Source organism: Rhineura floridana, chromosome 3 (assembly GCF_030035675.1).
Source record: "Rhineura floridana isolate rRhiFlo1 chromosome 3, rRhiFlo1.hap2, whole genome shotgun sequence".
NCBI classification, from domain to species: domain Eukaryota; kingdom Metazoa; phylum Chordata; class Lepidosauria; order Squamata; family Rhineuridae; genus Rhineura; species Rhineura floridana.
The window spans coordinates 66,684,473-66,708,480 of record NC_084482.1 but is presented as its reverse complement, the minus strand read 5'-3'; the positions used below and the strand labels follow the sequence as shown (position 1 = coordinate 66,708,480).

At 39.4% G+C, this 24,008-nt stretch overlaps 1 protein-coding gene across 1 annotated transcript; it reads left to right on the top strand.

Annotated features, from left to right (window-relative positions):
- On the top strand, positions 1-23,625 carry LOC133380014 (myosin-1B-like). The gene is made up of 38 exons (XM_061616436.1): positions 1-219; positions 308-451; positions 1,165-1,321; positions 2,171-2,198; positions 4,324-4,441; positions 4,537-4,629; positions 4,979-5,042; positions 5,174-5,272; positions 5,377-5,480; positions 5,568-5,706; positions 6,920-7,038; positions 7,118-7,267; positions 7,772-7,942; positions 8,197-8,503; positions 8,639-8,715; positions 9,090-9,177; positions 9,276-9,393; positions 9,902-10,025; positions 10,132-10,268; positions 10,687-10,942; positions 12,411-12,653; positions 12,757-12,933; positions 13,013-13,158; positions 13,244-13,334; positions 13,432-13,821; positions 14,556-14,682; positions 15,949-16,067; positions 16,593-16,789; positions 17,943-18,126; positions 18,219-18,384; positions 18,666-18,790; positions 19,011-19,319; positions 19,413-19,616; positions 20,049-20,174; positions 20,381-20,551; positions 20,651-20,755; positions 21,648-21,743; positions 23,458-23,625. The coding sequence occupies exons 1-38, from the start codon at positions 16-18 to the stop codon at positions 23,608-23,610; spliced, it is 5,826 nt and encodes a 1,941-aa protein (XP_061472420.1). The 5' UTR covers positions 1-15; the 3' UTR covers positions 23,611-23,625.
- The last annotated feature ends 383 nt before the right edge of the window (positions 23,626-24,008 follow it).

Genomic DNA, 24,008 nt, shown 5'->3' with positions numbered 1-24,008 from the left:
CTATAAACCACAGTCATGTCTTCAGATGCTGAAATGGCAGCCTTCGGGGAAGCTGCACCTTATCTCCGAAAGCCAGAAAAGGAGAGAATTGAGGCCCAAAACAAGCCCTTTGATGCTAAGAACTCGGTTTTTGTGGTGGATCCTAAGATCTCCTATGCCAAAGGCAATGTCACAGCCAGGGAAGGAGGGAAAATCACAGTAAAGACAGAAACAGGAGACGTGAGTAGAAGACAATGAATACATTGTTCTAATTGCCTCCTCTCTACTTTTTAAGATGATATAAACTGGTCTTTTGTTTTCCTGCTAGACTTTAACTGTTAAAGAAGATCAAATTTTTTGCATGAATCCTCCCAAATATGACAAAATTGAGGACATGGCCATGATGACCCATCTCCATGAACCTGCTGTCCTGTATAACCTCAAAGAACGTTATGCAGCTTGGATGATCTATGTAAGTATATTCAGAAGTTGCATGCCACTGTCTTTTTATGGTGGAACTAGGATTTAAAACATGGGTGGGGGAGCCTGTGGCCCTTCAGATGATGTTGGACTCCAGCTCTCATCAGCTCCAGCCAGAAATGAGAGGGATGATGGATGTTGCAATTCAGCAACATCTGGAGGGCCACAGGCAGATGTCCAAGTCCCCTTTCAGCAGAATGAACCCCAAGTGCAGCAAGACTGGCTTGCCACATTTTGAAGTACATGAAGTAATGCACCTGACCATCCATAAAATAATTAAGTCCAGTGTCTAAAATTACCTAATTGCACTACTGGCCACATGCTCTCTACCCTTGCTTTCATACCTCCCCAGCATCCTTTCACTCTCTTGTACCACATAACCATTATGATAAGTTTCTAGTTTGTGTCATTAGCCAGTTTGTACTACTCTTTTATGGGTAAAATGACTATTAGCCACTAAATCCTATGCTGTCTTTCTAGTGTCTTGGATCAGTCAGTGGCAAGAACACGGCAAGAGTCTACTCACATATTCAATTCATTTATTTTATTTGCCATTCCCCTCTCCCCCCCCCGAGTTACCTGCCCCACATGCATATCCTCAGCCCTTATTTGGGAATGATTTTATTTTAATCTCTGTTGGGGATGTTATTGGAGGAACCAACAACAGACAAGATAAAGAAGCTAGATATGTTGTTCTTCTTTCAGACCTACTCAGGTCTCTTCTGCGTCACGGTCAATCCCTACAAGTGGCTGCCAGTGTATAATCCTGAGGTGGTAAATGCCTACAGGGGCAAAAAGCGCCAAGAGGCCCCTCCGCACATCTTCACCATCTCTGACAATGCCTATCAGTTCATGTTAACTGGTGAGTAGGTGAATATCTTTGTAACAGTATTTTTTCTTGGAAATGTGGACAGCATATAAGAGCAGCATTAGAGAGCTGGCTCAAAACAAACAAATTCCTTAATCATACTAATTCACCTGTAGTCTAATTCCTGCTCATAAATTAAAGTTGGCTCCTTTTTTCACTAAAAATAAATATGAATCTTAAAAACCACCAGCTGTTGACAAGAAAAAAAATACAAATATTGCTTCAATATGCTTCTATTTTTAATGTAAATGAAGAACATTCAGTATGACTCTTAGGGACAGCTTAACATTTTATATTTTTTACTAGGGAATTGATTCCTGAAACAAAATTCATGCAGAGTTATTTATCATTAGCACACATATGCATAAAGGGAATTCCCCCCTGCAAAGGACAAGCAAGTGAAAACTGAGAAAGAATCTGGCACTCATTTGCATGTATTTTGTAAGTAAAAGTCATAATTTATATACCTGCCCATTCATAAAAAGCGCTATGCACATAGATTTGGCATGTAGCAGTTAGTTTCTATGTATAAAACATCCAATGTAGTCCTAAGGGCAGAGGGCTTGCTCACACATTACATTTTTTGTACATGCAAGCAGTGCCAACTTTCCTCAGGTACACATACTCACATGAAGCAGCATGTGGACTGGCAGACCAAAGATATAGCCAGCAGCTCCTGCTGAATTTAAGACTGGAAAAATGAGAAACTGTCAGAATCAAAGCAGACAGATCCTTCCATTCCTATTAGGTCCTACAGAGTTGAATAGGACTCTCCTTCAAGGAAGCTTACATAGAACCACAGCTGCAGTAAATTAATAACTATTTGGTTATGTGTCTTTCTAGATCGTGAGAATCAGTCGATCCTGATCACGTAAGTTTATTTCCTTATTGGAATCCCAGCTAGCCTGGTGACACAGTGCAGGCCTCCTCTTTTGATCGCAGACTATTAATATTAATTTGCATCTTGCACAAAAATAATTCTCTTAGAGTGAGGTGCAACCTGCAGGGTCATCTGTCCCCCTCGGTTCCACTAAACAGGGGAGCGAGACAGGGCTGCATTCTGGCCCCCTCTACTATTTAATTTTTACATCAACTCTCTAGTTCCAGCCTTAACAAATCCAGTCACCAGCCCAAACTAGCGAATCGACCCATTCCTGCCTTATTGTATGCAGATGATACTGTTATATTATCTTACTCAGAAGCAGGACTCAGGAGAGCTCTTTGCACCTTTATGGCATAGTGTGCAGAGGAGGAGCTTATAATAGGCTATCAAAAGACCAAAATCTTGGTCTTTTCCAAAAGATATACTAAGTGTAGATAGAGGGTCAATGGGCATGATATCAAACAGGTCAAGGTATACAAATACCTGGGCGTAGTTTTTCAAACAACTGGCCTGTGAAGAGCCCAAATTGCACATTTTTCTGACAATGCACGAAGAACTATTTCTGCTATTCTTAGATTTTTATTTTTGAAAGGGGGTTCCCGTATTCCCTCTGTCACCAAAGTTTTCCAGGGCAAGATGTTGGCTCAATTACTCTATGGTTCTCAGATATGCATTTATAAAGATTTCGCTCTCTGGAGGCAATACAGTCCAAGTTTCCACATTCCATTTTTGGTGCCCCACGTGGCATTCCCGACACCCTACTCAGATTGGAATCTGGGCTGGTTTCTTTTGAAGCACGAGCATGGCTAAACACATTCAGCTTTTGGCTGAAGCTAAATTTTAGACCTCAAGGACTAGCCCCTCTGATTTTAACAGACAATCTGACCTCTGGATGGGCAAGTATGATTGAGAAAAAGTTACATCTTTATGGATTTTCTCCCTCAGCTCTGGTTCATCTGGGACCTACAAAGGCCAAAGAAACTATTAAGAACCAGATAAGGGATGTTGCCTTACAAGAAGACAGAGCCCAGGCTTCACATTACCCGTTTCTGGTGAATTACAATAAGAATTTTGCACCTGAAGCCTGTATCATAGAGCCTTTACACTGGCTTGTTTTAATTCTTTACCATCAGCTTTGTTGGAGGGGATATACTTGCATATTCCTTATTCCCATTGCATCTGCCCATGTCGATCGGGCGAGGTTGAATCCATCACTCACGTCCTGTTACATTGTACATTTTATGACATTTGTTCCTTTTATGTTGCTCCAATTGTAAAAAACTACCAGGTACTTCTGACACATTTTATACCTCCTTCTCTCAGATTTGAGAAATGAAATAACTTTTAAAGTAGCAAAATTTTGTGTCTTAGCATGTACTATAAGGAAACAGATGGTTAATGCATCTTAACTTTAGTATACTAGATTTTATTTTATTAATCTTTTAAAGTTTGTTTATATATAAGCTATATAATGCAGTCTGTTTATTTGTTTATATGTAATTTTTCTGCCTTTCTGCATTTAAATACTTGTATTTGTATGACTGGTCATTGACCGTAAACAATAAAGTAAAAATGCAGCAGACAATAATGGAATTTTGTCAAAACTACCTTTGCCTACGTGGGAGGCAAAATGCAGTTGCATGTATGGTCCTCTTAAATGCTGGTAAAGTAAATTCCCAGTAATTTAGGATTGTATTCAATATATCCTACTCAGAGTAGACCCATTAAAATGAATAAACTTAAATTAGCCATGTCTATTAACTTCAGTGGGTTTACTCAGAGTAAGACTGGCATTGAATACCACCCCTGGTTTTCTGAACATTCTACTGGATTGCTGATTACGTAAGACACCATTTTCTATGGACAATCTTTATTTCTATAGTGAAGGGATATTTAGTTGGCTTTGAAGAATATGTGTTGTTTGCCGCAGAGCTTGGAAAAGTTACTTTTTTGAACTACAACTCCCATCAGCCCAATCCAGTGGCCATGCTGGCTGGGGCTGATGGGAGCTGTAGTTCAAAAAAGTAACTTTTCCAAGCTCTGCTGGCTATTCCTCTCTAATTACATAGGAGGCAGGCTGCACATAACATTCTGCTATTCCTTTGGTCAACAGTGGAGAATCTGGTGCTGGAAAGACTGTGAACACGAAACGCGTCATCCAGTACTTTGCAACAATTGCAGCCACAGCAGATAAGAAGAAGGATGAACCAACTGCACAAGGCAAAATGCAGGTAAGTTTTTTTTCTGAGAAAATGATGAAATGTGATTTTGTGTAACTTTTCTATGATTGAAGATACATAATCTGACAATGATATTTACATTGCAGGGTAACCTTGAAGATCAAATCATCAGCGCCAACCCCTTGCTGGAGGCTTTTGGAAACGCTAAGACTGTGAGGAATGACAACTCCTCGCGTTTTGTAAGTCTTGTGCAGAATCTGAACACAGTAGTTGGCCTTCACTTCTGCTAAGTGTAGTGCCTTGTCATCATACAGTAGGGCCCCGCTTTATAGTGCTTCGCTTTACAGCGCTTCGCTAATACAGCGGTCTCAATTAGGCTAAAGCCCCACTCATACGGCGCTTGTTCTGCTTTTACAGCGGTTTTCGGGCATCGTGCTCCATTCTATTCAATGGGTTCCACTTTACAGCGGGGGTCCGGAACATAACCCGCTGTATGAGTGGGGCCCTACTGTACAGTAAATAGGTAGTAAAGTATATGTAGAATCTGCCTCCTAGGATTTGTAATTACATGCCTTTTCCTCTTTAAAGGGCAAATTCATCAGAATCCATTTTGGTGCCACAGGCAAATTGGCTTCTGCTGACATTGAGACATGTAAGGAATGACATCTCTCTCTCTCTCTCTCTCTCTCTCTCTCTCTCTCTCTCTCTCTCTCTCTCTCTCTCTCTCTCTCTGTCTCTTGCAAGTTTCTTATTTGGTTGCTTCTGTTTCTCCTTTCTTGCCAGATCTGCTGGAGAAGTCCAGAGTTACTTTCCAGCTGAAAGCTGAAAGAAGCTACCACATCTTCTATCAGATCATGTCCAACAAGAGGCCGGAACTGATTGGTAAGAGGCATCTGTTTTGGTGGCTGCTGCCACCAGAAATGGTCTTGATGCCTGATTATAGAATAGATGAAAGTAAATCCACATCTGTGCTTCTCCTCACTCAGAGATGCTTCTGATTACTACCAACCCATACGACTATCACTATGTGAGTCAGGGTGAGATCTCTGTTGCCAGCATTAATGATCAAGAAGAGCTGATGGCAACTGATGTGAGTAACATGAATAAGTGAGTTTTTGGCAAATCAACTAGAGGTAATATACAATTATTCACTTACACATCTTTTTTCAATTATCAGAGCGCCATTGACATCCTGGGCTTCACTGCTGAAGAGAAGACAGCCATTTACAAGCTAACAGGAGCTGTGATGCACTATGGGAACATGAAGTTCAAGCAGAAGCAACGTGAGGAGCAGGCTGAGCCAGATGGCACTGAAGGTATTTGGACGACTTGTGCAGGATACTTAGATATTCCAGAAAGAAGTGATTTGTGTTGTGGAAATTTGTATTAAAAATACAAAACAAATGTGTACATTGAGCTGCATGTCAGGCTTTCCTAATATTATAACAGAAGCAGCGTGAGGAGCAGGCTGAGCCAGATGACATTGAAGGTATTTGCACAAGTTGCAATGGGACTTTGGGCAAAAGCCCTTAATCCTCAGCTGCTCCCAACTTTCTCTTGAACAGCTGAAGTTGAATACATAAGAATGGGGGCCTAAAGTTGCAATCCTATAAATGCTTACATGCGAGTAAGTTCCATTCCACTCAATGGGGCTCACTTGTGCGTAGACATGTCTAGGATTACACTGTTATATATTCACTTCTTTATCAAGGATTAGATATGTATTGTTTGAAATGCAGATATAACCTAGAAATTTAAATAATAGTGATAAAGAGTTCCAGTTATCCTAGTTCTTCCAAAGTTATCTCAGCAAATCTGTTTGTCTACTTTCCTAGTTTTAGATCATAACCACAGGCTCATTCTTGATCACCAGCAAAAAACTAAATATAATTCATTGCTATCATGTGGAAATTTTCTGATATAAGAGTGATGTAGTTAAGAAGTAAGCATTCTTAATAGAACTTGATAAATAAAAACACAATTATATGTTAAAATATATGTATCATTGAGTTCTATGGGACTTAAGCCTGACGTGTATACAACTGCAGCCTTGGAGGTTATCATCATTAAATCCTGGTTATCTTCAGTATTTCAGAGAAGCAGGTGATTTCAGATTTAGAAAATCTGAATGAAGATGGCCAATTTAGGTTCATATGTTTTAAATAAATCTGGGTTTAAATTTTGCTCTTCAATAAAAGGCCTATCACTTTACATACCAGATAGGCATTATTGAAATGAGACTAGCCACTTGAGGTAGGAAAAATGTATTTACTTATAGTAGTTTTCATGTCACATATCAAGAAGTTAATTTGTGTTCAGATAGACAGTCCTTTTCTTGCTTGCATCATTGGAAAATCACTCACATCCTGAAAAAACAAACAAGGGAAAGTATTTTACTACTCTGTTTTTTCTATTCTTATTCTTTGTGAGGCCTATCCTATATAAGCAATATATTATGCATATGTTCACCCAATGTGTAAAATATTATATATTGAGCTCATAAACCTTTCCTCTTATCTCTGTGTTCAGTTGCTGACAAGGCTGCCTATCTCATGAATCTCAATTCAGCAGATCTGCTGAAAGCTCTGTGCTACCCCCGAGTCAAGGTTGGAAATGAGTATGTCACCAAAGGCCAAACTGTCCAGCAGGTAATGATCTGCAGTACAAAGTTCATGGTGGATAGATTTGTTGCTCCACTTGTATGCTGACTGTTATTCCATTCCGTAGGTGTACAATAATGTTGGTGCTCTGGCTAAGGCTGTCTTTGAGAAGATGTTTTTGTGGATGGTCATTCGTATCAACCAGCAGCTGGATACCAAGCAGCCTAGGCAGCACTTCATAGGAGTGTTGGACATTGCTGGCTTTGAGATCTTTGATGTAAGGAAATGACTTTGATGGAACAGTGTAAGAAGGGAGATATGGGGATTCTGATAGTCACAGTAAAACCGTTAAGCAATGAAAGAGTTCAGTTCGGTAATGTTCTGATTGCAAAGGCAATGAAGGAGTGAAATTGTTTCCAAGCTGTTGACTCGAAGGGATGACAGGCATAGAAATAGCTGGCACAGATAAGAAATGTCAGAAAGGATTTGGCATGAAGAGTATGGTGCATAAATCCAAAGCATCTCTGGAGTTAGACAGAGTATAAGCAATGCATTTGAACTCACAGCAAGCAGTGAGTTTAGAGAATATGGGTGAATTTGGGCTCAGTGGAGAAAAGCATGAGTAGATCTGATAGGACTTTAAACAACTGTCAACAAAAACTGTAAAAAACAATACTTAGAAGAGAAGGAAAGTCTTCAATACTAAACATTAAGAAATTAGGATTAAGGATACTGCTAAATATTTTTTTAAACTCTTAAGAGATATCTTTGCATTGTATAGTTCAACAGCCTGGAGCAGCTGTGTATCAACTTCACCAATGAGAAACTGCAACAGTTTTTCAACCATCACATGTTTGTGCTGGAGCAAGAGGAATACAAGAAGGAGGGAATTGAATGGGAGTTCATTGACTTTGGAATGGATCTGGCTGCCTGCATTGAACTCATTGAGAAGGTCTCTTTAAAAAATAATTTGTTTGACATACATGTAACTGCAAACAATTCCTGTTTTAGGAAAGTATGTAAGAACATGCTTAATTATAAAAATGAATAGCTCCATAATAATAATAGAAATTGTGATTATATATTTTTGCCTAAGCCTACTGCACTCATTCAGGCCATTTTACTGAGTGCTCACTATGAAAGTTCAGTTTTACTAGCCAAATACTAATTTAGTAATTCTATTTCTGCTCTTATTGTTCCCGCCAGCCAATGGGCATTTTCTCCATCCTAGAAGAAGAGTGCATGTTTCCCAAGGCGACAGACATATCTTTCAAGAACAAGCTCTATGACCAGCATCTTGGCAAATGCAAGAACTTTGAAAAGCCCAAGCCTGGCAAAGGCAAAGCAGAGGCCCATTTCTCCCTGGTTCACTATGCTGGCACTGTGGACTACAACATCTCCGGCTGGCTGGAGAAAAACAAGGACCCCTTGAATGAAACTGTAATTCAGCTCTACCAGAAATCATCAATGAAAACACTGGCGTTGCTGTTTGCTGACCGCCCTGCAGATACTGGTAATTTCTGCATAATGAGCAACTTAAGAGATGGTTTAAATTTATATTGCTTTAAATTCTAATGTTATAGGTTTAAGTAATTCATCAAAGGATTTTTAATTGCATTCATGTGTTTTACATTTTTTTATCTTTTAGAGGGTGGTGGAGGTGGTGGCAAGAAAGGTGGCAAGAAGAAGGGCTCATCTTTCCAGACTGTGTCTGCTCTCTTCAGGGTAAGTGCAACTTCTAATATTTGTGAAATCATTAAGACCTTTTCCTAGTCTATATCTGAAATTATCAAAGCAAATCAAAAAGTGAAGAGGGAAAAGCATAGAGGTAATAATAAGATATCAATATGTCCAAAAATAAGTTGTCTACAAAGAAACAAATATCTGGGGTCATTGATCGCAATTGTAAGATAAAATATACAGGTATGGAAGAGAAGTCTGAAAATATGGGCAGAGCTTTCTTTCAGGTTTTCTCTTCACAAGCTTCCATTGCCAAAGAGGTGGGGTGCTGCTCAGTTTAAGAACTGGCCTGTCTCTTTGAGTCATATGAATTGAACTTCATCAACGTGTAGATAAAACAAATATTTCTGATCCCACAGGAGAATTTAAACAAGCTGATGAGCAATTTGAGGAGTACTCACCCTCATTTTGTGCGCTGTATCATCCCTAATGAAACGAAAACCCCTGGTAAGACATTTTTGGTACACACTGAAGAGAAGTGTGATGCAGTACTACCCTATGAGTTCTATCCTAAAGTTCTAATCCACATTCTAATGTCCTCTAAGGTGCCATGGAGCATGAACTTGTGTTGCATCAACTGCGGTGTAATGGAGTCCTGGAAGGCATCAGAATTTGCAGAAAAGGATTCCCTAGCAGAATCATTTATGGTGACTTCAAACAGAGGTCTGTATGGCCTATATTATTTTACTTTGCTTCTCAGTTCTTTATAATTTTTTTTTCAATACAACACAGTGCAATCCAAAGCACATTTACTAATAAATAAGTACCACTAAGGCCAATGGGAATTGGCTTGTAGTGAGTATATTTAAGATTGCAGCCTTAGTATATATTAAATTATCTACATTCTAAAAATCAATTAGGAACTCATTGATGTATGAATTATGCTCTATTTATATTGAATGTGGTTAAAAGAATTCTTGTATTACATCAACTTGTAGCAGCTCAACAATTTGAGAAGCTAGATAGACTAGCTGTGGTAAGATGCTGTTACTAAAAAATCTGTTTTCAAATGTTTCTCATATTTAGGAAAGGTTTGCTAGATGTGAGATCCACTCTACAGACAAATTCAGATTTTATTCTCTCACGTGCTTATAACAAAAACAATTGTGGAAATTACTGGCATCTGTCATAATGCTTTAGCAAAATAAAAACTACAACCTTTCCCCAACAGATATAGGGTATTAAATGCAAGTGCCATTCCAGAGGGACAGTTCATTGATAGCAAGAAGGCTTCTGAGAAGCTTCTTGGATCCATTGATATTGACCACACCCAGTATAAATTTGGCCACACCAAGGTAAAATTACTTTTTGTCACAAGATTTTGTACAAGAATGTAACATTTGGATTTTACAATACTTTGTAATATTTTGATCAATACTTTGTAATATTTTCTTTTTCCAGGTGTTCTTCAAAGCTGGTCTTTTGGGTCTTCTAGAGGAGATGAGAGATGACAAATTGGCTCAGCTGATTACACGAACCCAAGCCATGTGCCGTGGTTTCCTGATGAGAGTGGAGTTCAAGAAAATGATGGAAAGGAGGTAGAATTTCATCATCTGTAATAGGACCCATAATCACACTGACAATGAGTCTATGGTGACACTGTTGTAGGACAGATTAAACAAACTTTGAACACTAACTTTATTCTGGAATAATCCTTTAAAATCAGTTAGTTTATTACGGTCATAGACCCAAAATAGAAATAACACAATACAACAACTCATTGCATCTTACAGATCATTAAAAGTCTTTTAAACATTAAGAATGAATTACTGTTACTGCTACAAACCAGAGTTCGACCTAAACTTAAGCAGCATAACAAAACATACAATCGATTGAATTAGAATATAAGCGAATTATAAAACCCGTAAAACAGAATTTAAATAGGTCCTAAACTTTAATTCATCATCATAAAAATTATAGAACCTGCCTTTTAAATGTAGATTGCCTTCTTTATAGAGAGTCCATCTTTACTATTCAGTACAATATTCGTTCATTCATGAATGTGAAGCACTGGCCTTGGATGAAGTTGTACTTCAAGATCAAGCCTCTGCTGAAGAGTGCTGAGTCAGAGAAGGAGATGGCCAACATGAAGGAAGAGTTTGCGAAAACAAAGGAAGACCTTGCCAAGGCGGAGGCCAAAGTGAAGGAACTAGAAGAAAAGATGGTGACTCTGATGCAAGAGAAGAATGACTTGCAGCTCCAAGTCCAGTCTGTAAGCATCATTGGTGATATTTGTCCTATTAACTTTATGCCTGACTGGTATAGACTGAATACAGGAATTAAAAAATTTCAGAACATTTTTCACTGAGCATATTTGCAGATAATGAAACTTCTTTAAAATATGGTTATAGATACTAAGTACACAGAAAAGTGTAGGGGCAAGGAACGTATAAAGAGAAAAAGAAAAAAACCTCAGCTTATGATTTATTATTTTACCCACGTTTCTGTCCTTTACCCTCCCTGATCCTCTCATGTCTCCATTAGCCCCTCTTTCATCTCATTGATCAACATCTCTTCACTATGCACCTTAGTCTCTTCTCACCTTAATCACTCATCCTTTCTATTTCATAACCTGTCAGTGGAGGCAAACTTCCCAGGGTCAGAAACAAGGCACATTCCTCCCCAACCCCAACCCCCAATACACAGCTGTGTACCAATCTGCAGGTTTTATTTCTCCACCTAGGACTGCATGGGATCTATTGCTTACACTGGAATAGTAAAGGGGTACGTTACTGCGGGGAATAAAACCCATTACCTGTCCTCAGTCCCCAGACCATCCAAGACTGCAGCCTATTTTATCTGTAGAACCTAATAGGAGACTTAGAATTGAGTCTAGCCCCTTTCCTTCATTCGACAAAGAGCCAGCCTTTGAAGAGGGGAATTGGATCCAGAGTAGGTGCTAGAGCCTTTCTCACCAGTAGCTATTATGAAGAGCATCATTTTCCCACTGAGGATGCTGGCACTACATATTCCAGTCCAGTCCCTGGTGGAAAAAGATGGGGCCCAGAAGAACCAAGGCCACTGCCTTCCCCCTGTCCCAAGATAAATTTGGGTGCCAGGATGGAAGTGGAGGCTTGGGCAGGCAGAAGTGGTGATAGTACTAGTAGGAGCTTTGTGAGTATTCATTTGATTGTTCATAAAGGCTTGACCACTGTTTGATGTGAGCAGAAGTATTCTTGCCAGAAGGCCAAACTAGGACCTCCATGCTATCCTCTGCAACAAAGAACACTTTTTTGCCCCCAGAATGCTAAGTGTTTTGAAAGAGGGACATAAATGACACCTTGTTTATATGCAAGTGTTGGGATAGGCCCCACCCTGCCTCGTCCACCAGTTTTGTAGCCACAGGCACTGAATGTGGATGCATGAAGTTATTTACTGTACAATGCTCTGATAACAGGTTTTATTCTGTGTTCAGGAGCTACACAGTTTGGAATAGCTTCTCATTAATTCAATGTAGGAACCTTATCCTTATGCAGATTGCTTAGAGCGATGGACTGATTCCCTCCATTGAAGTAAATGACCATGCACTGTGTGCCTGCATGTCCTTGAAACCTTGGTTAAGGAAAATTATCTTACCATTGCTATGCATATGTCATACCAAGAACCCTCATCTTCAACTCAGCAAGACAGGGAAGAAAAACAGAATGAGATTCTTTAAAAATAATGTTTTCTATCCATAGGAAGCTGATGGTTTGGCAGATGCTGAGGAGAGATGTGATCAGCTGATCAAAACCAAAATTCAGCTGGAAGCTAAAATTAAGGAGCTGACTGAACGGGCAGAAGATGAAGAAGAAATTAATGCAGAGTTGACAGCCAAAAAGAGGAAACTGGAAGATGAATGCTCAGAACTGAAGAAAGACATTGATGATCTTGAGTTAACCCTGGCCAAGGTTGAAAAGGAGAAGCATGCCACAGAAAACAAGGTAATCACCAGAATACATTCAAATCTAAAACAAATAATCAGGATGTGGTATTGCCATTCCAGAATAGAATGATACGTTGAACCTGTTTGTTCACTTCTCAAAGGTGAAAAACCTCACTGAAGAGATGGCAGTCTTAGATGAGACCATTGCCAAATTGACCAAGGAAAAGAAAGCCCTCCAAGAGGCCCATCAGCAGACCTTGGATGACCTGCAGGCAGAGGAGGACAAAGGCAACACTCTGACCAAAGCAAAGACCAAGCTGGAGCAGCAAGTGGATGATGTAAGCCCCATAACAAGGAGAAGAGCAGCTCTGAAGTAAAGGTTTGGTGGCAGAGTCTTTATGATCTCTTTGTCTTCAGCTTGAAGGGTCACTGGAGCAAGAAAAGAAGCTTCGCATGGACCTTGAAAGAGCCAAGAGGAAGCTTGAAGGGGATCTGAAGTTGTCCCAGGAATCTTTAATGGATTTGGAGAATGATAAGCAGCAACTGGATGAAAAGCTTAAGAAGTAAGTAAGATCTACTGAGCAGAAGACCTTTTGGGAGGTGTTGTGCATTGATTGGACTCTAATGCATTGTATTATGTTATGAAAGGAAAGACTTTGAAATCAGCCAGATCCAAAGCAAAATTGAAGATGAACAGGCCTTGGGCACCCAACTTCAGAAGAAGATCAAGGAGTTACAGGTAAGCCAAGAAAAACACTTTGGCTCCATTGCGCCTGGAAAAATTAGTTCACCTGGGAAGACTTTTTGAGTTTTAATGGTTCCTTCTGTTTCCGTAGGCCCGCATTGAAGAACTGGAGGAGGAAATTGAGGCTGAGCGTGCATCTCGGGCCAAAGCAGAGAAGCAGCGGTCAGATCTCTCCAGGGAACTTGAAGAGATCACTGAGCGTCTGGAGGAGGCTGGTGGGGCAACAGCAGTTCAGATTGAGATGAACAAGAAGCGTGAGGCAGAATTCCAGAAAATGCGCCGGGACCTTGAAGAGGCCACTCTGCAGCATGAAGCCACTGCAGCTGCCCTCCGCAAGAAGCATGCAGACAGCGCAGCTGAACTTGGGGAACAAATTGATAACCTGCAGCGTGTCAAACAGAAGCTGGAGAAGGAGAAGAGTGAGCTGAAGATGGAGATTGATGACCTTGCTAGTAATCTGGAGTCTGTCTCTAAAGCTAAGGTATCATACTTTAGTACATTAGGGAAGAGCTATAACATTACTGCATCATCTCATAAGAGTAGCTTACAGACAGCTAAGCTAGTGGAATATCTCCAAACTTGATATTATGGCAGCACTGAAGTGAATTTAGATTGGCTGTCATAAGCAAATGCATCAGCACTTCTGGGTGCCAGGAATGACATTTTAGGGAACACTATGAATAAAACATTAGCATTATTTTTAATTATTAGACTACAAAAGGCCTGTTCCAAAATGTACAATATTTAATAACTGCTGGGTACTCAGTGTAATTGTTGGATGGATTAATAAGGTGATTAGAGCTTTTATTACCAATGCAGAGTACACAGGTAAACTCATTCTTCCACTGCTTCCTGAAACTATGTTGTGTATATATTTATATTGAAGACTCAATGTTCAAAGCATGTCTTATTCAGACTCTTGTACAGAATCCATTATTGGATTTCAACACAATAATTGGATTTTAACTCTTTCCAAAGCTTGTAATTTTCACGATTGTTTGTGCCAACCTGTAGAATTAATTTGACTTGAACACATACGTAGTCCTTTATTTGGCCTGCAATGAAGCATGCATTTGGCATAAATTCAAATATATAATTTTTATCTGTTACTAATCATAGCTGTCTGTAGCTTTGCCTTCCTGATTTTTAGAAAATGTTCTCACTATTACATTAGTTTGAAGAATTTTTTAATGCGTTTCCTATTGCCCATTTCAGTCAACTCTTGAGAAATTATCCCGCTCCTTGGAAGATCAGCTGAGTGAGATTAAAGCAAAGGAGGAAGAGCACCAGCGCACAATTAATGACCTGAGTGCTCAAAGAGCTCGTCTGCAAACAGAAGCTGGTAAGACACATATCTGGACTGGTTATAAATTACACGTTGTAGCACATTTTACACACAGTAAAAGTGTTCTAGAAGTGACTGATTGTAGTAGAGTTAATCTCACACACAATTAGAATTGCTTGTGAGATGGATTGTAAATGCTCAGATGAGCTGTAACTTGCAGCTGACTTTAACATCAGCATAACACAACATTACCACGATTGGCATACCTCTTTCACACATGCCACCTGGTGGAAGGATGTTCCAGGAGGAACCTCTTCTATTTTTTTATAAGCTTTCCTGGCCTTTAACAGTTCCAATCTTTCTACTTACCTACCTAGCCTTTCTTCAGTGTTGTGTAATGTCATGTGATATATGTGAATGGGAATTTTATGTTTCATATTGTGTGACACAATGCATGAGAATGAAGATGAAGACTTTTGGTGATTATCACATTTGCTTTATTAGTTTAAGGTTTTTGTGTATATAAGCTCCATCCTAATTTGCTTTATTGGATTTTTCCTTTATCATTTTTTTTCATAATGTTTAAATTGCCTTCTCTTTGTTGTATTATTTATACAGTGTTGTAAGTTTTTTATTTTCTGTGTTGTAAAAAATTACAATGAAAATATTTTTTAAAAATATAACACAATGTTGAAAAGACAAACTACTTGGCACAGTATTCAACTAAATATTTGTGATAGTGCAATGCAATTCCCCCTCTCCTCCCATTATGCATGCCCTGCGCTATCTCCAAATCCATTCCCTAGCGTTTGGGGGGGTGCGGGGGAAGAGGGAGGGGAGAACATTTTATTGCACAAGGAGAAATCCTTGCACTGATGCAACATTCACCTTAGCATTACGCTGAACACAACCCTTATTTCATATATCGGAACTGCAACTCCAAAGTGCTGAGAGTTGAATTGGCTGTCCTAAGCAAATGGTCTTAGACCAATATATTGTGCCATTTTCATTCCGATCATTCATTGTGTACATAATGTTCTAAGGAAATGTTTCACTTCTCCATCTGTGGTGCAAAGAGCTTGTATACTGTATATCACCACAGGAAGAAAAATGAAAGCTTATGTTCTTCTCAATTTATATTTAAGGAGTGTGTGTGACATTAGGAATACCCTCAAATGGGATTGTTAAATGCAGTTTATATAACAGGTTATTTTACTATTTTTAAACTATGCAGTTGCTCATGTTCTTCTTCAGTATTGTTTCTTCGATCCTTTTTATCTCCAGTCATGTTAAATACTCTGTATTCCATTTTGACCGTCTCAGGTGAATTTGCCCGCCAAGTGGAAGAAAAAGACTGTTTGATCTCACAACTCTCAAGAGGCAAGCAAGGCTTTACCCAACAGGTTGAAGAACTGAAGAGGCAACTTGAAGAAGAAACAAAGGTATGCATTATGTCTATGCATATTAGGTATGCATATTATTATAATTATTTTTAAAAGTTATACCTCATTTTCTCCTCAGCAAAGGAGTTGCTAAAAAATGAAATGCAAACAAAGGCAACCATAATCCAACCACTCAAACACAAATTAACAAAACTAAAAACAGCAGCAAAACAACAACATTGTACAGGCAACACTGGATGCAATGTTGATATTTGGGATATACAGCAATGCTTAGTAAAGTAATACTAAAAAAAGGGATTTTTCCATATATTATTATTTAGGCCAGGGATGGGGAGCCTATGTCCTTCCCAAATGTTGTTAGACTCCCATCATCCTTGAGCACTGGCCGTGCTAGCTGGGGTGATAGGAGTTGGAGTCCAACAACATTTGGAGGGCCATGGGTTCCGTGTCGGAGATTTAGGCTGCAATCCCAAACACACTTACTAGGCAGTAAGCTCCACTGAACACAGACTTTACTTCACAAAAAGATTTAGGCAAATCACTGAACAAATCTAATTTCTCCAGGCTAAGAATGCACTGGCCCATGGCTTGCAATCTGCTCGTCATGACTGTGACTTGCTCCGGGAGCAATTTGAGGAGGAACAGGAAGCCAAGGCTGAACTGCAACGTGCCATGTCCAAGGCAAACAGTGAGGTTGCCCAATGGAGAACCAAATATGAGACTGATGCGATCCAGCGCACTGAAGAACTTGAAGAGGCCAAGTATGTGGGAGAGATTGGAGATAAGAAGTGTTCTTCTGTTATAAATCAATTAGGATACGTGAGGCCTTGCAACAATGTGTTGCAGTATTTTTGACTAGGAATCCAAACCAGCCTCAGTCCCACCTCTGTCCTTCAAAATTAGCAGTGAGCAACATTGCAGCGCTGTTGCAAGGTACTCTCTCTTAGCCCAACTTGAACATGGGATTAAAGCAATGGATAACACAGCAGGGTTGTTGTAAACCTGTCAAAAGTGACCTGAAGTATTCTGCCAAGCTTTCATAAGTCACTTGCTTCAGGCAAAGGCCCAGCCTGCAAAATCTGGAGAATGAACTATCTTTGCTTTGGAATTTGCATTAAAAGGGTTACATTTTTAAACATTTTCACACTCAATAAGAACTGAGTTAGAAAGAGCAGCAACTCTTCTCTTTGCTGTTACCTTTGGGAGGTGGGGTTGAGTGGGAGGGGTGGACACAATGGTGCCCAATTCTGGATATATTAAAATTTTGTATTTCTCCACTGATTTCTGTAGGTGGCAGCTCTCACTTAATTCCCCGTCTCAGTGGGAAGCAGGAAATGACCTATCCAGACAATGATATTATTCACTTTATTCCTCTTTTATATCAATCTTCATCCTCTTTTACCTGGTTTTTTTTCTCAGAGGAAGAAAGAGAAAAGGAGGAGTGGGCAAAGGAGAAAGAGTTATCACACATGTAACTTCCACCTTCCATTCTCCCTGTTGATACTCTCTGCACTCATTGTCTTTTTTCTCAGCAAGTCCTTCTCCTGCCAGCCAAGCAAAGGCTTCTGGGCTGCCAAAGCAACACCCTTCTTTTCACCAGTCAGCCAGTCCCTTTCAATCCCATTCACCACCCACTCCTCCACCCCAGTTTTCTTGTCCCACTGATTCAATGTTCTGTAGGTATTGAGCATGAAGAGTTCTCATTGGGCTATTTACAGGGTGCCTCTTCCCTCCCAAAGATTTCCCCCCCCAAATGTGTTTTATACTTTGGAAAATTGGGGATTCGCTCCTTCACTCCATTATAACTGTAAGAGAAGATGTGCTGTGCCTATGGTAGGATAATAGAGCCTTCTTACTGAGCAGATTCATGCCATTTACTACTGACATGTTGGTTGGTTGGTTATGTTCCTCCAGGAAAAAGCTTGCTCAGCGTCTGCAGGATGCTGAAGAGCATGTAGAGGCTGTGAATTCCAAATGTGCTTCCCTTGAGAAGACAAAGCAGAGGTTGCAGAATGAAGTGGAGGACCTGATGATTGATGTGGAAAGGTCCAACGCAGCCTGTGCAGCTCTGGATAAGAAGCAGAAGAACTTTGATAAGGTATTTTTGCCTTATTTTTTAACAATGAACATATTGCACAAAGACTTCTGATGCAATGAATTTGTTGGTTATTTCTTGGTGGTGTTTTGCAGATTCTGGCAGAGTGGAAACAGAAATATGAGGAAACACAGTCTGAACTGGAAGCTTCCCAGAAGGAGTCTCGTTCTCTCAGCACAGAGCTCTTTAAGATGAAGAATGCTTATGAGGAATCCTTGGATCATCTGGAAACTCTGAAGCGCGAGAACAAGAATCTCCAGCGTAAGTTCCTAATCTTTTCTTTTAAGAAGTGTGTTTAGAACACTATAGATACAACACCAAGAAGTTATGTCCTGCCTCCAGATGAATGAGATCTTCTCATACAGTACTTCTCCCCAATGCTGGAATAGATACCTTTGTGTATAAGGTCACACACTGTGAATGCAGTGCAGTCCATCCTACACGGATAATCTGGGATAACTAAGCCAAGAAAACACATCATCTATCATCATCAATATAAACACTATTCATATATTTCTCTTTACTTTCTGTGAAACCAACAGAGGAGATTTCTGACCTCACAGAACAGATTGCTGAGAGAGGAAAAGCTGTCCATGAATTGGAGAAAGTGAAGAAGCAGATTGAGCAAGAGAAATCTGAACTCCAGGCTTCCCTAGAGGAAGCTGAGGTATATATATATCATTCTTGGGTAATACAGTAAGCTTTTGTTCTGTATTATATTTCATAACACTGAAAGAATTGTGTATACTGCTGTTGTGCTGATGATTGGAGGAAAAAACACACAGATATTTCATCTTAAAATGATTTCTAATTTATTTTAACCGAATGGAGAGGGGGTAATTTATTTTAGTCCATTATTAATAGCTGGTATAAATGGCTTTCTTAAGGCCTCACTGGAACATGAAGAAGGCAAAATCCTCCGCATCCAACTTGAGCTCAACCAGGTGAAGGCTGATATTGACAGGAGAATTGCAGAGAAGGATGAAGAAATTGATCAGCTGAAGAGGAATCATCTGAGAGTGGTGGAGTCCATGCAGAGTATACTGGATGCTGAAATCAGGAGCCGCAATGATGCCCTCAGGGTAAAGAAGAAAATGGAGGGAGATCTGAATGAAATGGAAATCCAGCTGAGCCATGCCAACCGCCAAGCTGCTGAGGCATTAAAGAACCTCAGGAACACACAAGGGCAGCTTAAGGTATCCGCAAGAGAATTTCAAGTGGTTGGCAGTGAAATACTGAAATTGTTATGATGTCGAGCACTTTGTGTCTCATAATAATTTATATGACAGGATACACAATTGCACTTGGATGATGCCATTAGGAGCCAAGACGACCTGAAGGAGCAGGTGGCCATGGTTGAGCGCAGAGCTAATCTGATGCAGGCAGAGATTGAGGAGCTTCAGGCAGCTCTGGAACAAACAGAGAGGGGGCGGAAAGTGGCTGAACAAGAACTTCTGGATGCCAGTGAACGTGTGCAACTCCTCCACACCCAGGTAAGCTTCTAATAAGTCGTACCCCCACCCAGTAACCAGTAGAGAAGAGCAGGCTGTTTCTAGAAAGCAAAATTAGAGCTTGGGGAATGTTCGCTCCTATCCCTAACCCTTTTTTGTTACATTGCTTGAAGGAAACAAAACTATGCCTGAGCAACATTTGTCTGTTCTTATATATAATAACATCCTTGGGGATTATGATTTAGGTTAATTATTTATTATTAGATTTAATTGTATGTATGCTATGGCATTTTGATCACATTTTAAACTATGAAGAGAACTAAGGAATGTGAAATTTATGAGGAATCTCAGGAAAAATGTTTGAGGAACAGGTTCATTCTGTTCACGTCTGAGTAAATGCCATTGTTTTCTGCCCTTTAAAAAAATTGTCTTAACTGTTTTAAAGTAATTATTTAACTATATTTTTCCAAACAGAATACCAGCTTGATCAACACCAAGAAGAAGCTGGAAACAGACATTGCGCAAATCCAGGGTGAAGTGGAGGAGACCATTCAGGAAGCACGCAATGCAGAAGAGAAGGCCAAGAAGGCCATCACTGATGTGAGTTTCCATTTATTTATTTCCAGCAAAAAACAATTAAAACATTGTATTAACACATTCTAAAAACAGTTACAGTTAAAACATTCTAAAAAACAGTTGCTGATAAAAATGTTCTTTTGTACAGTGATATCTGGGTTTTAAAATCTGGCCCTGTGTACATTAGGCATGGCTGGTTTCTTGAAATGGATTGGCATCTTTATTAATAGGCAGCTATGATGGCAGAAGAACTTAAGAAAGAACAAGACACCAGTGCCCACCTGGAGAGGATGAAGAAGAACTTGGAGCAGACCGTAAAGGACCTGCAACATCGCCTTGATGAGGCAGAACAGCTGGCACTGAAGGGCGGCAAGAAGCAGCTCCAGAAACTGGAGGCCAGAGTGTGTATTCCTCACATATCTGTAGGCTTTATACATCTAAATGTAAAGAGTACAATTGAATGCTAATTCTCATTTCCTCATCATCATCCCCCGCCCCAGGTTCGTGAGTTGGAAGCTGAAGTTGAAAATGAGCAGAAGCGCAGCACTGATGCTATCAAGGGGGTGCGCAAATATGAAAGGCGGGTCAAGGAGCTGACCTACCAGGTGAGGGGGGGAAGGGTAAATGTTTGCCATTAATACTGTGATGGAAATTCTACTGAAGTTATAGATTAAACTGGGAATGTATAATATTGGGGAAACAGAGTGACAGAAATTCTTTTTGAAATTATAATAATGGTTATATTTGTATACATTTATTCATATCCTACCATTCCCTGAGGACTGAGTACAGTTTTACACAACTAAAACCACTTTTCTTCCCTGAAGGTTTGTAACTGGGAAAATTACATGAACCCTAAATGACCCCTTTATTTCCCACTTTCCCCTGTTACAATATAAGTAACTCAATCACCCTTAATATCACATCTGTACAAAACAACATAAAGATGTCCCCCCATTACTATGCCATGCCAATCCCAATCCCAACCAACCCAAATTATCCCCAGTGCATAGGCCCTCCCAAAAACATGGCTATTCATTTATTCTTGTCAAGCCTCTTTACTCTGCTGTTCTTCGACCTTGGGTCCCCAGATGTTGTTGGACTACAGTTCCCATCATCCTTGGCCATTGGCAAAGCTTGCTGGGTTTGATGGAAGTTGCAGTCCAACAACATCTGCGGATCCAAGATTGAAGAACAATGCTCTAATCCAGCCTTTCCCAACCAGTGTGCCTCCAGATGTTGTTGGACTACAACTCCCATCTTCCTGACCATTGGCAATGCTAGCTGAGGCTGATGGGAGTTGTGATCCAACAACATCTGGAGGCACACTGGTTGGGAAAGGCTGCTCTAATCCATGGTATGTTCTCCTCCACCCCTTTGCATTGTGCAAGTTTGTTTTGTTTATCCATTCATTTTAGAAAAGAAATATTTAAGAAAGTAATACTCAGGAAAGGACTTTAAATTATCTAAACTCACTTTTTCCTTCCATCTGTTCAGTCTGAGGAAGATCGGAAGAATGTTCTGCGGCTTCAGGATTTGGTGGACAAACTGCAAATGAAAGTGAAAGCATATAAAAGACAATCTGAAGAAGCTGTAAGTATTGTACTGAAGATGGGATAATCGTTACATTTTAAATGAATGTGACAAAATATAATGTTGAGTTTCATTAAAATGCCTGTGGACCAAAGTCCTGAATAGAATTAATGTAGGATTATGTGATATTACAAATGGCGACAGCAAGAATAAAAAGAAAAATGTGAGGCAGAAGTACTAAATTCAGTAATGAACACAGGGATATTGCACAACAGCAATATTGAGACTATAATTAAAATTTTGAGCCGTCAAAATGGAATAGACATTTACACTAAGTTAAAACTATTTCATTATTTATTTTTTTATGTATATAAAATATATCCTTCAGATTTCTAATGGGGAATCTCTGTTTCAAGGATGCAACCAATCTCTATGTATTATAGATTAGGTTTCCCATTGCTTTTCCTTGATAGACAGAAAATTAAGAACTGAACTTTTTCCCAGCATGGAGATACTATAGGTTGAAACCAGACTTAGTCATACTTAAATGGACCCATTGAAATCAATTATACTTAACTTAAGCTGCAGTCCAATGCATGTCTATTCAGAAGCAAGCTCCATTGGGTTCAATGGGACGTACTCCCAGATAAATGTGCATTGGATTGCAGCCTTAGTTATGATCCAGCTCGATGACAGGAAAAGGCACTAAAGGCACAGGAGCTTTGCCAGGGAAAAAATCTCTTTGAGATTTGGATAAGACATTCATATAGAAAAGTACCTCTGATATATGTCCTCTTCTATAGGAATTGCGTCTGATTTCATTACACAGTAAAATTGCTTAGCTGTGGCCCTCTCCAGAAAAAGTCCTTCCCAGTTGCTGCTAAGAATGCTGTCTTATTTCCAAAATACTTTATAATCCCCTCTGACCTTTCTCTGTTCTGTATAAATGTAAAGGCAAGAAAGAGATTGAGAAGCATTTAAATCTGAATATTTGGATCAAAACCAGTCTCTTCTCATTCACTAACTAAAATACATAACTTAAATTAAAATATGTCTGTCAAAGTGTGCCTCTAGATGGTAAGTATTTTGCTGGAGGGATTCAAGCACATGCTGGGAAATTTAGGTTTACACAACTAAAGTAGATTAAAGTACTCTGTCAGCCTCGCACAACAAATCCACTTTTAAACACACACACACAAATTGACTTTTTGTGGTTTGTAAAATGATGGGGAAATGCATTGAATGAACCACTGTAATGGAAAAATGTATAAACATCCTGTAAACTAATCAGGATGAATACAGTCCGAAGTTGACTGGCTTGTGAATTGGGCTGTAGATATAACTACATCTGTGGGCATTTTCTACATCTCTTGATTATTCAAAATGGAATGTCCTTATTTGTAGTTCCCTACCTAGTTGGTTCATAGTTATACCTAAAAGCTCTTACCTCACATGAGATTTTAAAAATGTAAATATTTAATTGCTGACCAGAATATTCCTTAAAGGGCTCACAAACTAAATTCCACCAAGAACTGGACATAAGTTACTTTTGGTTGACTTTTTAAAGAATTTTAAACTGATTGTAGAACTGAATGTTCATAATTTGAGAGAGGTAAAATTGATACCTGTATTTATTACTTAAATTGCATAATGAAGGTTCAATGCCTTTATCCGCCCTTTAGCATCCTGTCCCCAATCACCTTGTCATGGTCAAAATAAAACAGAAGTAGAACTTTCAATATTTTGGTTTTCACAACTCTACTTTTATTCTCAGGAGGAACAATCCAATCTCAACCTCTCCAAATTCCGCAAGATTCAGCATGAACTGGAAGAGGCTGAAGAGAGGGCTGACATTGCAGAGTCGCAAGTCAACAAACTGCGGGTGAAGACTCGTGATGCTGGAAAGGTGATCAAAAGTGAAGAATAAGCTTATCTAGATACTTCAACGTGATTGAAGAAATGCACAAAATGTGAAGCTCTTCATCACTTTGATTTGTAATTATTGTTTGTTCTATTCTCAGTGTCTAGGAAATAAAGATTGTAGAAACCTTTGCATACACAAAAATGTGTGATCTTTTTGTGAGTTCCGCCCTCAAGTTATCTCCAGCTTTTCCTCATCTGGTGGCCATTTATTCTCCAAACTGATCAATAAGACTTAATGCAGTAGCTATAATTCAGATATAGTTATTCTTTTTTGTGCACTTGTAACATACCACAGAGTTTTCAGATCCTCAAAACTAAAATGTAAGTACTTAAGAACTCTACTGGATCAGACCAAAGGCCCATATAAGCCAAGATCTTAATTCCTACAGCAGTGAACCAAAT

Coding starts and splice junctions, on each gene's coding strand:
- LOC133380014 (XM_061616436.1), top strand. CDS start 16: ATGTCTTCAGATGCTGAAATGGCAGCCTTCGGGGAAGCTGCACCTTAT. Junction 7,268..7,771: donor CTGGCTTTGAGATCTTTGAT/GTAAGGAAATGA, acceptor TGCATTGTATAG/TTCAACAGCCTGGAGCAGCT. Junction 14,683..15,948: donor TCGTCTGCAAACAGAAGCTG/GTAAGACACATA, acceptor TGACCGTCTCAG/GTGAATTTGCCCGCCAAGTG.